Source organism: Schistocerca americana, chromosome X, assembly GCF_021461395.2.
Source record: "Schistocerca americana isolate TAMUIC-IGC-003095 chromosome X, iqSchAmer2.1, whole genome shotgun sequence".
NCBI lineage: Eukaryota > Metazoa > Arthropoda > Insecta > Orthoptera > Acrididae > Schistocerca > Schistocerca americana.
In genome coordinates this window covers 633,390,109-633,404,322 of record NC_060130.1, presented here as the reverse complement: position 1 = coordinate 633,404,322, position 14,214 = coordinate 633,390,109, and the positions used below count along the sequence as shown (strand labels likewise).

General features: G+C 39.2%; 2 protein-coding genes across 3 annotated transcripts in view; both read right to left on the bottom strand.

The window, feature by feature from the left end:
• Positions 1-14,214, bottom strand: part of LOC124555011 (dnaJ homolog subfamily C member 21) — a 238,674-nt gene that overhangs the window by 148,181 nt on the left and 76,279 nt on the right. The window lies entirely within an intron of this gene.
• The window catches only part of LOC124555012 (methyltransferase-like 26), a 63,157-nt gene continuing 61,288 nt past the window's right edge, over positions 12,346-14,214 (bottom strand). For both annotated transcript variants that reach the window (XM_047128758.1, XM_047128757.1), the window contains exon 3: positions 12,346-13,616. In XM_047128758.1, coding sequence (XP_046984714.1) covers positions 12,977-13,616 — 640 coding nt within the window. In that variant the 3' untranslated portion in view covers positions 12,346-12,976. The remainder of the gene's footprint in view (positions 13,617-14,214) is intronic.

Sequence of the window (14,214 nt, the reverse complement as noted above, 5' to 3'; positions counted from 1 at the left end):
CATGCTCGTTGGTTACAGCACCGCAGTTGTCAAGAAAGAAGTCCATGTGGTAATCTAAGAAACATAAATTTAAGGACACATTCACTCCAGTCTACTGCAGCAGTGCAGAAGATTTGCCACAAGATCCTTGTAGTTTTCTACCCTCTTATTTCCTAGAAAGTTTGTTGGCACCTGAGCAACGGCATCCCATGGTAACTTTTCATCAACTGCCAGGATTGTGTTGAAATGCTTATGTTTGTATGGTTTGCATATCTGGGGACCCACAAAAATCCTGTCTTTTATTTTCACCTCATTAAGAAATGGAAATTTATCATGCAAATAGACAAATGCTTCATCATTGTCCATGGCCTTATCAAAGTTTTTCATAAGGCCCAATTTAATTTGAAGAGCACGGAGAATTATGTCCTTGGATTTGACAAGTGCTTCATGCATAACTTTGTGAGATCCTGTTTCAAGTGATTGACACTTAGGGCAATCTTTTTATAGTGAAGTGCTTTGGTGCAGCTATCCTAGAGATGCAGAAAGCCACAGAACTTGGTGTACCCTTGTTGCTGCCCCAGTAATATGTCTATGACTTTCAGATCCCTAGAAATCTGCCAATTAAACTTGTCACAGTTCAATAGTAATAACAATTTTTTCATGTTATCATATGTTTCTTTCATGTATGGTGCATAACCAATTGGAATCCATGGTAACACACTGCCATAATGCAGCAGCATACACTTGAGACGTTCTTTGGAGGAGTCGATGAGCAACCTCCACTGGTCACTTTTATAGTCAAATTCCCATACCTGTCATTAGTCTGTGTACATCACTCCAAAATACCAAGTTCTTTTCACTTTCGAAAAACTGAACGAACTACATATGGTGGTTATGGAATGCAGTCGCATTTAACATCTTACCAATACAATTCCACTGTTGTCTTGACACCAAAGGTTCAGCTTTACCTTTCGGCTATTCCAGATCTCTCACTTGAGTGAAAAGTAATACAGAGCTGTTTGTAAACACATGTGAGAATGAAATGGACCAAATATACTAAATGTGTCTAGAATGTTGTATGAATAGTTAATAAATTAAACTCTATAGTTAAGAAAGTTGTTAGCAGTAGCAACAATAAATTTGTGTGATACATTGTCATTCAAATAAATTAGTTATTATTATTTATAATTGTAAATAATTGTTGTGATTACTAGAAATAAAGTATAGATTAATAAACACTAAAAAAAGTACCTGTTTAAGTCAAATATGAAATTATTTTATGTGGGGTCAAAATGACCCCTTTTGCCGTTTTAGGATTGTCAGAAACTCCGTCGTTCTAGTGTTAAGTTCACAGTATTATTTCCTGAATCTCTGAACACTCACTGTTGCACAAAAATCAGGATCTTTCACTATTACAATCAGATCAGTCAGGAAGAGGCAGTCTGTCTCTGTGAGGCACTGGTCGCATGGCCTTAGGTATGTTAGCACACAGGGTGTCCCAGCTATCTTATCCACCCAAAATATCTCTGGAACAATAACAGCTATTGGAAAACGACTTTCACCGGTATCAATGTAGGGCTGGGGCCCATGAATGTACATATTTGGAAACATTCTAAAACGAAAGCATATGTGTTTTTTAACACAAACTTATGTTTTTTAAATGGACCTCCTATATTTTTTCTTCAGCAATCCATAGCATGATAAAGCACATACACAATGGCGTTGATTGCATCGCAATATTCCCATTACATCCCGAGATATTGAGACGCGAAGTTGACGCTTGAAACACCCGACATGTGCTGCTAGTGCACGTCCTGAGGCTCAGGCATGAACCCCATGCTGCCCGTAATCGAGATGTGATTGACAAGTGTAATCACACCTCCATACTTATCAAGAGGTCCGAAACGAATAATACGGTCTGCTGCCATCAACTCTCATAAGCACATAATGGTTTCCCTCTTGCACGTTTTACGTATCTACGTACACAATATGAACCAGTACCGATCGGTGTACACCCGTCAGGTTGTCTTATTTATCCTGCACACCCAAAATAAAATTTATCTAATGCGTTATATGACCCATTGTGTCTGTCGCGCAGGGCCTGTCTCTACCTAGTCAAGTGTCCAACGTAGTTCCCACTACTGGCACAGTTACCACTTCCTCTTGTTTATGATTTGCGACCCATGCAAACTCGTATACTCCACCACCCTGCGAGCATCCCATTTGTTGTTGCTTTGGCGTGCAGTACACCACTTGCCAGTGTAGTCGTGCATCAGACTAATCTAGTGACGACACGGAGGTAGTACACATTGTGAATAAACGTTGTGTTGTTGAACTTATACTGTACAGTATAATGTACACACATGAAGATATGGTAGAAATGCTGCTGATCTATGGAGAATGTACGTTGACGGGAAATACGTTATGAGATTGCTTGTTTGTTGATAGTACTGTTAGCGAACATTATGCTTCTTAAATTAATATGTCTGTTTTCTACCCTACTCTACATACCTGTACTGTACCCTGTTGTAGGTGGACGAAATGCTGCTCAGGCAGAACGACTGTACAGAAGACGATTCCCTGACAAGCCACCGCCTTCACGCCAGATGTTTGGTCGTCTCACATCTCGTCTACGTGAAACGGGAAGCTTAAATCCAAGACCTCCACATCGTCCTAGAACATGCACAGATGAATGTGCTGAAGTTGCTGTGCTCGCTACCATGGCTGTGAATCCTCAAATCAGCACACGTCAAATTTAACCTGAAGTTGGTGTATCGAAATCAAGTGCACAGCATATTCTTAAACGTCATAAATTTCATCCTTACCATGTTCATTTACACGAGGATCTTCATGGAAATGGCTTCTGCAATAGGGAAACATTTTGTCGGTGGGCTCAGCAAAAACTTCTGACTAATCCAAATTTTTTTGCAAATGTTCTCTTTACCGATGAGGCATCATTCGCCAACAAAGGAATTGTCAATATGAGGAATATGCATTATTGGTCCGCAGACAATCCAAAATGGCTCCGTCAGGTAGAGCATCAACGTCCGTGGAAAGTTAATGTTTGGTGTGGGATTATTGGAGATACCATTATCGCACCTTTCTTTAAAACGGCATCCAAAATGGCAGACAATACTCCAGATTTATACGACACAATCTTCCTGTTCTCTCGGACACCGTACATCTGAACCGGAGAATGGTCATGTGGTATCAGCATGACGAATGCCCTGCACATAATGCCTTAGGAGCACGACGACTTCTGAACCGTAAGTTCCCTGGTAGGTGGATTGGACGAGGTGGCCCAGTTAGGTGGCCTGCCCGATCTTCGGACCTTACACCGCTGGATTATTTTCTTTGGGGAGCAGTGAAGGATGCTGTTAACCAACATGAACCAACAACACTAGAGGACATGAAGCAACACATTATTGATAATTGTACAGCCATCAAAGAGGAAACAGTAGCACGAAGTAGGGCATCCTTCATCCGCAGAATGACCCTATGTATGCGAGCCAATGGGCATCACTTTGAGCATGAGATGTGAGTGCTATGTTTAGTATGTAGTGCTGGTATCACAGTGGAAGTTTCTACAAAGGGCCATTTTAGCCAGTGATGTTAAGAAACATTTGTTTGCAACAATTTGTCATTTAACGCATTATATAAACATAACATTGATAATTATGTGATAATAAAACTAATTGGTTAAACATGTTTACATTCGTTTTCTGTGTCCTACCTGACTTCCCAAATCAAAACATTTTTACCTAAACAACGGTAAAACTTTTAGTCCACTTGCTTGTTTCACTAAAACCATCAACATGAATTTTACTGTTACGAGTGAATGATTAACTGTCACTTGCGTTAGATCTACAGTAAAGTAAAGTTTTAACGTTGAATGGTATTACATTTTTAGTTTGGATTAACGATACGCAAAGTTAACTTTGTGACTAACGTTGCGGTACACAGATATGCTACAGAACCGCATCACCCCTAGCCTATGGGATAAATACCTGCTGGAATGTACGACGTTAATGCAGAATGGCAGCAGACCGTATTATCCATTTCGGACCTCTTGATAAGAATGGAAGTGTGATTACGCATGTCAATCACATCGCGATTACGGGCAGCATGGGGTTCACGCCTGAGCCTCAGGATGTGCGCTAGCAGCGCATGTCGGGTGTTTCAAGCGTCAACTTCGCGTCTCAATATCTCGGGATGTAATGGGAATATTGCGATGCAATCAACGCCATTGTGTATGTGCTTTGTCATGCTATGGATTGCTGAAGAAAAAAATATAGGAGGTCCATCTAAAAAACATAAGTTTGTGTTAAAAAACACATATGCTTTCGTTTTAGAATGTTTCCAAATATGTACATTCATGGGCCCCAGCGTTACATTGATACCGGTGAAAGTCGTTTTCCAATAGCTGTTATTGTTCCAGAGATATTTTGGGTGGACAAGATAGCTGGGACACCCTGTATGTCAAGAAAGACTTTTTCTTCTTGGAAATAACACGCAATACTGGAGTTATCATACAAAAGTAACAGTCATTCACATTCACATGGTTTGATGGTTCTTGCCAAATCATGGGTATGACAAAGCCCATGGAAGATCTATTACAATTCAACCATGAATGAAGATTACAGACACAAGACATGCCATATACAGTGATCAGCCAGAACATCGTGACCACTGGGCTACTATTGATATAGACTCATTCAGGCAACAGCAGAATCACCTGTTGATGAACGACTGCTAGTCAGGCACATGCACGGTGCATGCAGCATCAGTGAATCTGCTGTCCATGTGTAGGATGGGGAAGGGATGTAATCTATCTGAGTTTGACTGTGAGGAAATTGTGATGGCCTGGAGGCTCAGAATGAACATTTCAGACGCTGCACGACTTGTCAGGCATTTAAGTAGAGCTGTGGCGAGTGTCTTCAACACATGGTGATACCAATGTGAAACAACATCCAGATGTCGTGGGGTTGGACGGCCATCGCTCATTACAGATGTCGGACGTTGTAGGCTGGGCAGACTGGTAAAACAGGACAGGTGGCGGAACTAACACCAGATTTTAATGCTGGTCAGAGTACAAGGGTGTCTGAACACACAGTCCACCAAACACTCCTAACGATGGACCTCCACAGCCAACAATCCATGCATGTGCCAATGCTAATGCCATGACATCAGCGCTACAACTGAGATGGGCACATGACCTTTGGCACTGGATCTTGGTGCAGTGGCACTGTGTTGCATGGTCTGATGAATCCAAATACCTTCTTCATCATGTAGATGGGAGTGTGTGGATCTGTTGTCTTCCAAAAGAACAGCTACTTGACATGTGCGCAGTGAGGTGGAGATAAGCTGGCGGCGGCTCCATTATGCTCTGGGGAATAGGGATGGGCTATGATCGCGCTCAAGAAACGCGCGACGTGAAAGCAATTTCTCGAGAATGTCTCGGGTACACTCGAGAAGTTGACAGTGCTGCGCTCTCTGAGAAATTGCGCAAACCTTCAGTACACGAAGCACTGAGCCGCAACGGTTGTACTCGTTGTACGTACATGCACGGAAAACTTTGAAATTCTATGATTGATATCAACTGTACTACTGTTATTAATGTGTACTGAAGTATTAGTATATGTCTCATAAGGCAAAAATCATAGAATTGTTGTTTATAACAAAGCACAGAATACGCATGAAACAGAAGCTTTATTCTTACAAAAAAATTACCTTGTACATTCTGCATGTATGCATGCATGCATAAATGCTTAAACGTAACAGAGAAGTGCTATAGCCTTTTATATACAGAAACTGCGTGCATGTGTTTACTTACTGAAGAAAGAAAGGAAAAAAAAGTTTTTCAGTGGAAGGCACTTTTACATCCCATTGCTGCACTGCTGTCAATTTTTGTTTAGAAATATGATTTTATTAACCAATTGGCCTTTTAGTCTGCTTCTTTGTTTGTTTATAAGTAGTCCTGTTTTCGAAAATATTCTTTCACTGGGAACAGAAATTGCAGGTATTTCAAGATATTTTTTTGCCACAACAGCTACACCTGGGTAACTGTTTTCATTTTTTTTCCAGTAGTGTAAAGGATTATCCGTGCGTTGTAGGTATGGTGATTCCAAATATCGTTGTACTTCCAGGTCTATGCTATTACAACATCTTTTCATTAGATTTTTATTGGAAACCTCTTCATTGAAAGAAGCCCATAAGGAACTACTGGCGTTTTGTACGAAATGGTACTCGTGGCTAGTGTCATTAGCAGCCGAATGAGTAGATCATATGGTCTCTACCATGTTTGTGCACTCTGCATTTAGGCTTGCAACGGCATGTTTTGAATGAATGGGATTCGTAAATGGTTATGTTTTGAATCTGGGTTCGAGAGCTGTGGCAACGGCACGTACTTTGTTTGTTTCTATTAATCCTAGCCGGGCTATTACTGAGTTGTGCAGATGTTGCAGTAGCTCTTGCACTGTTGTGGTAGCCCACTTCCCATTGCATATGGTTAGGATTAGCTGTCTGATTACTGGAAGAGCTTTATAAAGAGAGGTATAGTTTTCAGTTGAGATTGCACTTGGTACCTCTTCAAATTGCTCCAGTACACATAAACATTCGCTCAAAATTCGCCACTCATCAGCTGTGAGGTTCTCTACACCTGAAAACAAAGATGATAAAAAGGCTGCAATGCATTCCTTTTGCTCCACTAGACCATATAAAATGTACTGTTCCATCAGGTTTCGGTTTCCTGAATAAATTTATGAACAGGTTTTTTCACTAGATCCTGGATCTCGTGGAGTTTTTCATTAGCATTGCAACTTGTTTTAAAATAGTTAACAAATTTTCTGGCCTTTCCCCACATTATGCATAGATCACTGTTGCTGTTCAAAGAACTTTTCACTACTAAACTGATGGTGTGTGTGCTAAACAAGGCACATGTTGCATATCCATGTTCCGACTGTGAATAAGTTGTACAGCTGCCGTCATTTTACTGGCGTTGTCAGTTGTGATGCTTACAACTTTGTTTTTAATGTTCCATTTCGAAATCACGTTATCTAACGCCTAACTAATATTTAGCGCTGTATGCTTTTCAGGGAAATGGAATGTCTTGAGAGCTAAAGCTTTCAGGCACCAATTAGTGTTAATGAAATGACCGGTTACAGCAATATATGCCTCACTATTGAGTGAGGTCCAAATATCGGTCATTAAAGAAACACAAGTAGAGTCTTCCACAGCCAAGTTTACAACCTCTTTCTGTTTATGGTAATCGTCCTCAATCATAAGCGCAACTTTTTTCGATTTGGTATCGAGTATTGTGGGTCCAACTGTGAAACAAAATGTTGAAAATCAGTGCCCTCGATGATTAAAAGCAAATTGTCTGTTACCATGGCCACTAGTGCTTCATCTAGCTGTTGTTGCGATTTACTTCCTCTATGAAGAGAAATGTAAGACTTAGATCAGTGCTCCTGCAAGGGGATACGTTATGGTCGACAACTAGTACAATAAAATTACATATCGTATCGTGCAAAAGCTAGGATAGTATAGGTTTGATTTTGGGGTACGTTGTATGTTATTGGAGTACGATTAAAAAAATCAATGTTTTTTAAGCGTGGCGGACTGCTTCAGACACTATCCGAACTTTTGCATGGAATTCACCTTTTGTACCATACGTACCTGGTTATTTTGTCCGCCTCGCACTATTGGAAGAATGAGCCTCTGTATCCACGGATGTCACTGTTTTATTACTCGATAAATTGTGCAGTTTAAGATGTCTAAACATGCCAGTTGTATTTTTTGATACATTACGGAAATTTTTACGACAAATGTTGCAAGTAACGTTATCTCCATCCTCCGTAAAGTATTGCCAGCACCATGATGTTCGTTTTCGAGTGTCCATATTGATTTGAATAACATCTTTACTCCAATGAAACCTGAGACACGCTAGTTATGAGCACAGCGAACAGCGAGCGCGTTTGTCTAGCGGCGGCATTCAATCCATAAACCAACAGCGTCGCAGTGTATGTTGTCGCAGCCAACTGGCGCCCAGCAGCACACACTGCCGAGTCGTTTCTTGTAAGCTTCTTGAAAAATGCTTGAGAACTAGAGGCTCGAGGAATTCTCGGTGCGCTTGAGTCGCCGCGCCTCGCCATCCCATCACTGCTGAGGAACATTCACGTGGGCATCAACAGGTCCAGTGGAACTTGTGCAAGGCATCATGATGGCCAAGGAGTATCGCACACTGGTTGCAGACTACGTACATTCCTTCATGACAATCATATTTCTCGATGGCAGTGACATTTTTCAACAAGATAATGCACCATGTCACGCAGCCAAGAGTGTGATGGAGTGGTTCAAGGAACACAGTGACGAGTTCCAGTTGATGACAAGGCAAACTGACCGCCTGTCAGGATCAGATGGCTTTTATCAAAGCTGTGTTGCATGAGATGATGGAGGTGTAAGATGAAAATAAATTAATTGATGGAAAGTATACAATTGCAAATGTTTTCTATTAGATGAGGAGTCGTTTCTGGAATAAGTTCCACAATATAGTCCATGTTCCAGACGTAAAACATACAAATGTTTTCAAATGCAAACAAAATGGTTGTATTCTTGTTTATTCCACCTCCACCGCAACAAAACATGTGCTGTGACAAGTGAAAACTGGGCACAAATAAATGTCACTCTTACATCCCTACAGCAAAAAAATTTCACTATTTCTGTATTGATTTGGTCATGACAATTTGCATGGTTAACAGTGAGGTGTGCAGCTTATTATTAATTTCTCAAATTTATTTTAATACTTAATCACCATTTGGAGATTGCACTTCATCCCCATGTCATTTTTTCTGGTATTTTTGTTACACACTTGATAACACCCCGAAAGTATGGATATGTCAACTTAATTGTTAGACATTCTCTGACTAGAACATCATATATATTATTTCTCAAGTTAACATCACTTTTTCTCAACACACACTAATTGTAAAGGGATGAGTGAGGTATCGTTAGAGAGGCTGATTAACCAGCTTCTGACACTGTGTACTGATATTGCACTAAAACTTACTGTTTGTAGAACATTTTATCATAAAAGAGATTTAACTATCATGGGCAAAAGGTCATGACGGATGCTCAGCTTCGTACCTACTTTTTATGAAGCTAACTCATTAATCACGAATAAGAGAATCCCCTTTCATATTATCTTATCACAAATAGCATTATGTTTTACAGTACTTATTAACTGGTTAATTTGTATACAGCATCCTTATAGATAATAACCGTGACCACTGTGGTAGTCCATTATATCTACATCTACAAAAATACTCCACAAGCCACCGTACAGTGCACAGCGGAGTGCACCCTGTACCACTACTTGTCATTTCTGTTACTGTTCCACTCGCAAATAGAGCAAGGGTAAAAAAAAACTGTCTGTACACTTCCGTATGAGCCCTAATTTCTGCCTATCAGAAAAGCTGACTTTTCTAAATGAATATACATTCTGAAACAACAAATATACTAGTCATTGTCACATTGAATTACGATTTGCCTATTGCTAGTATGCCTAACGTGCTTATTGCAACTGAAAATGTGTGCCAAGTTAAGTTTATGAGATCCTAATGACAGTCCCTGATCTCCACCTGTCGTACAAGCTGGGATGAACATTATGAACACAAAACACATTACTGGACACACAGCAATAATCATGAACTCATGAGACATGACACATTATTTCACATTGTTTGGTTCATTTTTAAAGATGTTTTCCCTTCATTCCCAGAACTACCCTTATGTCAATGACTACACTTATTCCAAATGCTGTTATTATTTAAAACTATAAAAGTGCGCAAGTTTTGCATTGGTCCCTAATAATAAATATTACAAAACAAGCTTATCTATATAAATATATGTATAACTGTAACAATATTCACTTTCAATGTCATTTAGGTACATCAAACACGTTATGACATTTCAACTTCCACTTGCAAATGGCTAAAGCCGAAATCTTGATTAAGTGAAATAAATGAACAGTAATTTACGTTTTAATGTCAGAAATTGTTTTCAAAAAGGATGTGTATGTAGCGGGAATGCCACAAGTCCACTATTATACGTGCAAACTTGTGTACTTGCTCTTCTTCCTGAGCGAGCTGAGTCCACTTGTAGCAGAGATGACGTATTCAGAGATGACATCACAGGACTCGCTCACAAATTCAAAGCAAGAAGCTCATTTCTGATTGCCAAACAAAAGGCTTCATCAAACTTTTTAAATTAAACTTGGATTTGTTACATTTCAGCAGTTGTGGCCTACTGCCGAAAACATGATTGAGAGGTGCAATAGTCTTCCTAGGCCCTTTTTTTTTGTTTCTTGCAATATCTGTATGCAAGTTTTAGCAGTGTAGCCCCCACATGAATGACCGCACATTTTACCACAGTTCTAAGTAAGCTACAATAAATTTTTACACCTAACACTGCAGAGGCTACTGTTTATATTTAGTATGGGATATGTCTGGTGCACCCTGATACTTGTTTACTTCCTTGTGCTCTCATATGAGATCTACAGATGGTGCACTGGTCTAGGATTACCCTACATATTTGGCAGCAGGATTTCATTGAATTTCTTGCTATTGTTGTATAGGCTTTTACACTCCTTCCTGAGCACTTTGTAAAGTCATGAGTTTCATCATCTGCAAGACATTCCTGGGGGTGCACAGTTTGTATCAAATCAAAGTGTGTCTAATGCCATGACAAAATCAAGTAACACATGTATGCAGAAGCCTTTGTGGCTAAATGCTGCATGGCAGCTTCTGCCAGCCTGATGAATGATTGGGAGATGAAGTTGTCTTTGAAGCTGAACACAGAAAGTTCACCCAGATTTGTTCAAACTTACTGTGACGTTACGTGTGTCACATCAGACAATACCTATAGAAAATCTTTTCCACATTCAGTATCCAAATGAAATGAGATAATGATCAAACGATATCGTGCACATTTCGCTTCCTTACACTGTTACATTCCAGATAAATGCTTTAAAAAAAACCTAAAACTTAAATTAGATGTACACGTATTTCTTTTTTAGGAAAGTTATTCATACTATTGATAGTTTTATTTTAAATGTTCACTTTTCCCAACATTATTTATCTTCTTGTTCAAATAGGAAATTTCATCTACTCCTTTCAACATCCGATTTCCTAACTTAATCCTTGCAGCACCATCTGACTTAATGCGGCTATACTCAGTTACCTTTGTTTCATTTCTTTCCATGTCCATTTCATAACCTGTTTTCATGACATTATCCATCCTGCTCAACTAATCTTCCAAGTGCTGCACCGTTTTTGACAGAATTACAATTTAATCTGCAAATCTCAGTTGTTTTTCTTATCCTTAAACTTAAATTCGCTTTCTAAATTCCTCCTTGGTTTCTTTTTGGGGAGGTAGTAATCAATCTCATCTTACTTCCATCTCAATTATTGCATCCCTTTTGTGAACTTCAACTCATAACTGCAGTCTGATTTCTGTAATGTTTGTAGATAACCTTCGATACCTTTTTACACCGACCACTTCAAAAAATTCTAAAGCGTGCATTCCAGCCAACACTGTAAATGGCTTTCCTTTTAGTACATCTGCAAGTGCTGTGAAATGTAGGTTCAAATGGCTCTGAGCACTATGGGACTTAACATCTTAGGTCATCAGTCCCCTAGAACTTAGAACTAGTTAAACCTAACTAACCTAAGGACATCACACACATCCACGCCCGAGGCAGGATTCGAACCTGCGACCGGTGAAATGTAGGTTTGAATTTTATCAACCTATCTTCTAAGTTTGTCATAGTGTCAGTACCACTCTACACACTCTTACGATCCTCCAGAACCCAAAGTTATCTTCTGTCAGTCTATATATCCTTCTGATGATATAAAAACATGATGGTAGTTCAATAGCGCTCCTATCTCTCAACACTGACCTTTGGTATTGGTAACATATTTTTCTTTAAGTCTGGGGGTATTTGACATATCTTGTATACCCTTATTATCAGGTGTAACAGTTTTTTAATGTTTCTCACAAGGATATTAATAATTCTGATGGAATGTCATCAACTCCACGTGCCTTTCAACTTCTTTCAATCCTTCATCAGATTCTTCCCATAGTATTGCATCACTCATCTCCCTTTCATCCAGTTTATCTTCTCTATTGACAATAGTTAGCCTGTTTCTTTCCTTTAAATAACCCTTCTGCATCTTTTATCCACCTTGCTGAGTCTCTTCAGTTTCTTAGTACCAGCTTGCCATATGATTTCTGATATTTTGTGAAATACTAATGTGCATGTGGAGTCAAAAATTGAGGTAAATGTAGGCTGAAAGTAATGAAATCTTACAGTCACAATAAAGACATTTATTTGAGATCAAAGGATACAGTTTCATTTGAAAATTCAGAAATTTCATAGTTGGACTCAAAGAATGCAAATATCTGAAAAACTTTTCCTGTGGGCTACACAGAGTTTATGCAGTTCATCATTTGATTCTTTGTTATCAGTGGGATTTGAGTGCATTGTGTCTGGAAGATGTATCAGAAGTATCATGACAGTTTCTCTTATGGATTTTAAGTTTCACGTCAATATCTGCTACTGAATGACAAAGTCAAAAGTTTTGCTTTTTCTACTTTGCTCACACATTTACAGATGGCTTCACAAAACCAAATGAAAACCTGCAGTTATAGTATATGCATAAATTATATAGTACCTGCATAAAGCACAAATATTTCTATTATTTCACAATTTTAAACAATCAATCAAACATCACAGACTTTATAGAACACAAACCATTAACCATACATGCAACTAGACAATCTTATTTTAAGAACACAACATTCTACTAAGCGTCAGCTAATACTGTTACACAGGAACAACACTGGCATTGTTAACAACCAAACTGACATTTAACATCTGATTTATTAATACTGAAATAAATGTGGAAAAAATTTTGTTAATGAAAAGCACTCTCCAATGAAATTACTTTTTCTTCCACACAAGCATGTGATTATTAGCTGGCATATCGTGTGCTGCTATTAGTGCCAAACCATATTTAAATCCCAATACATTCAGATCTTCTACGTCTCTTAGGCCCCATGCAGGATTCTCTTGTCTTAATCTTTGGTTAAAGCTAACATTAGACTCTGGAGTTATAACTCCATTAAATGCAAAAGGCCCATACAGAAATAATAGACCGCCAGGTTTCAGAACTTTCTGTACGTTCTTGAATAGGTGTTCAGTGCATTCACTTTCAGTTGTGTGGATCATATTGATGTTGATAACAAAAGACACAGAATTTTCTGTGAATGCTCCAAAGGCCCAGAATCTATATGGAGTACGTATATCTATTACAATTGGGTCACGCACATTTCGGACACCACTCTCAGAAATGTACGCTCCAATACTTCTTACGTAGCTTTCTTCAAATTCAGATGGTTGAAACTGCACATCTGGAAAATATTGGGCAAAATACACAATGTGTTGGCCTGTTCCCGAGGCTATTTCTAGTACTGTCAGAGCTTCTTCCTTTGCCTTGTTGTTAAAAATGTACTGCATTAACACCTCGAGAATTGGTTCTTTGTTGCGTTCAGCTGCAGGGCTGTGCAATTTATCTCCAACACTGTAAAACAGAAATAATAATATAGCAATTTAGTAAGTTTACACCTGACAAAACACCAGTTCTCACACACACACACACACACACACACACACACACACACACACACACACAGAGAGAGAGAGAGAGAGAGAGAGAGAGAGAGAGAGAGAGAGGTATCAATGGCAGTTCAGCTGACACACAGGATACCTAGCTAAGATGTGTTGCAAAATCATTGTCAGTATGTAATGGATTTAAAAAATGACTTTACTGTGGACTTTTATAATGTTCTTTCTTCAAACTGTGAAACTGCTCGAGGATGAGGCACACGGATGCAAACAGCAGCCTCAAATCGAAACCAATGGGATGTAAGTGCACCATCCACATTTTGAATGTTCCACTGCCCACACAAGAGACAACAGTAAGTCATGGACATCGTTCCACTGCCCACACAAGAGACAACAGTAAGTCATGGACATCATACTGTACAGCAAGCATTTAAAAAATGCCATGAGTTCCAGACACAGTTACAGGCCTGTCTATATCTTGTGTGATTTCTGACCTTACAATCATGACATTTAGTCTGTCCAAAGCATAGAGAATGAACGAATTATGGATGGTG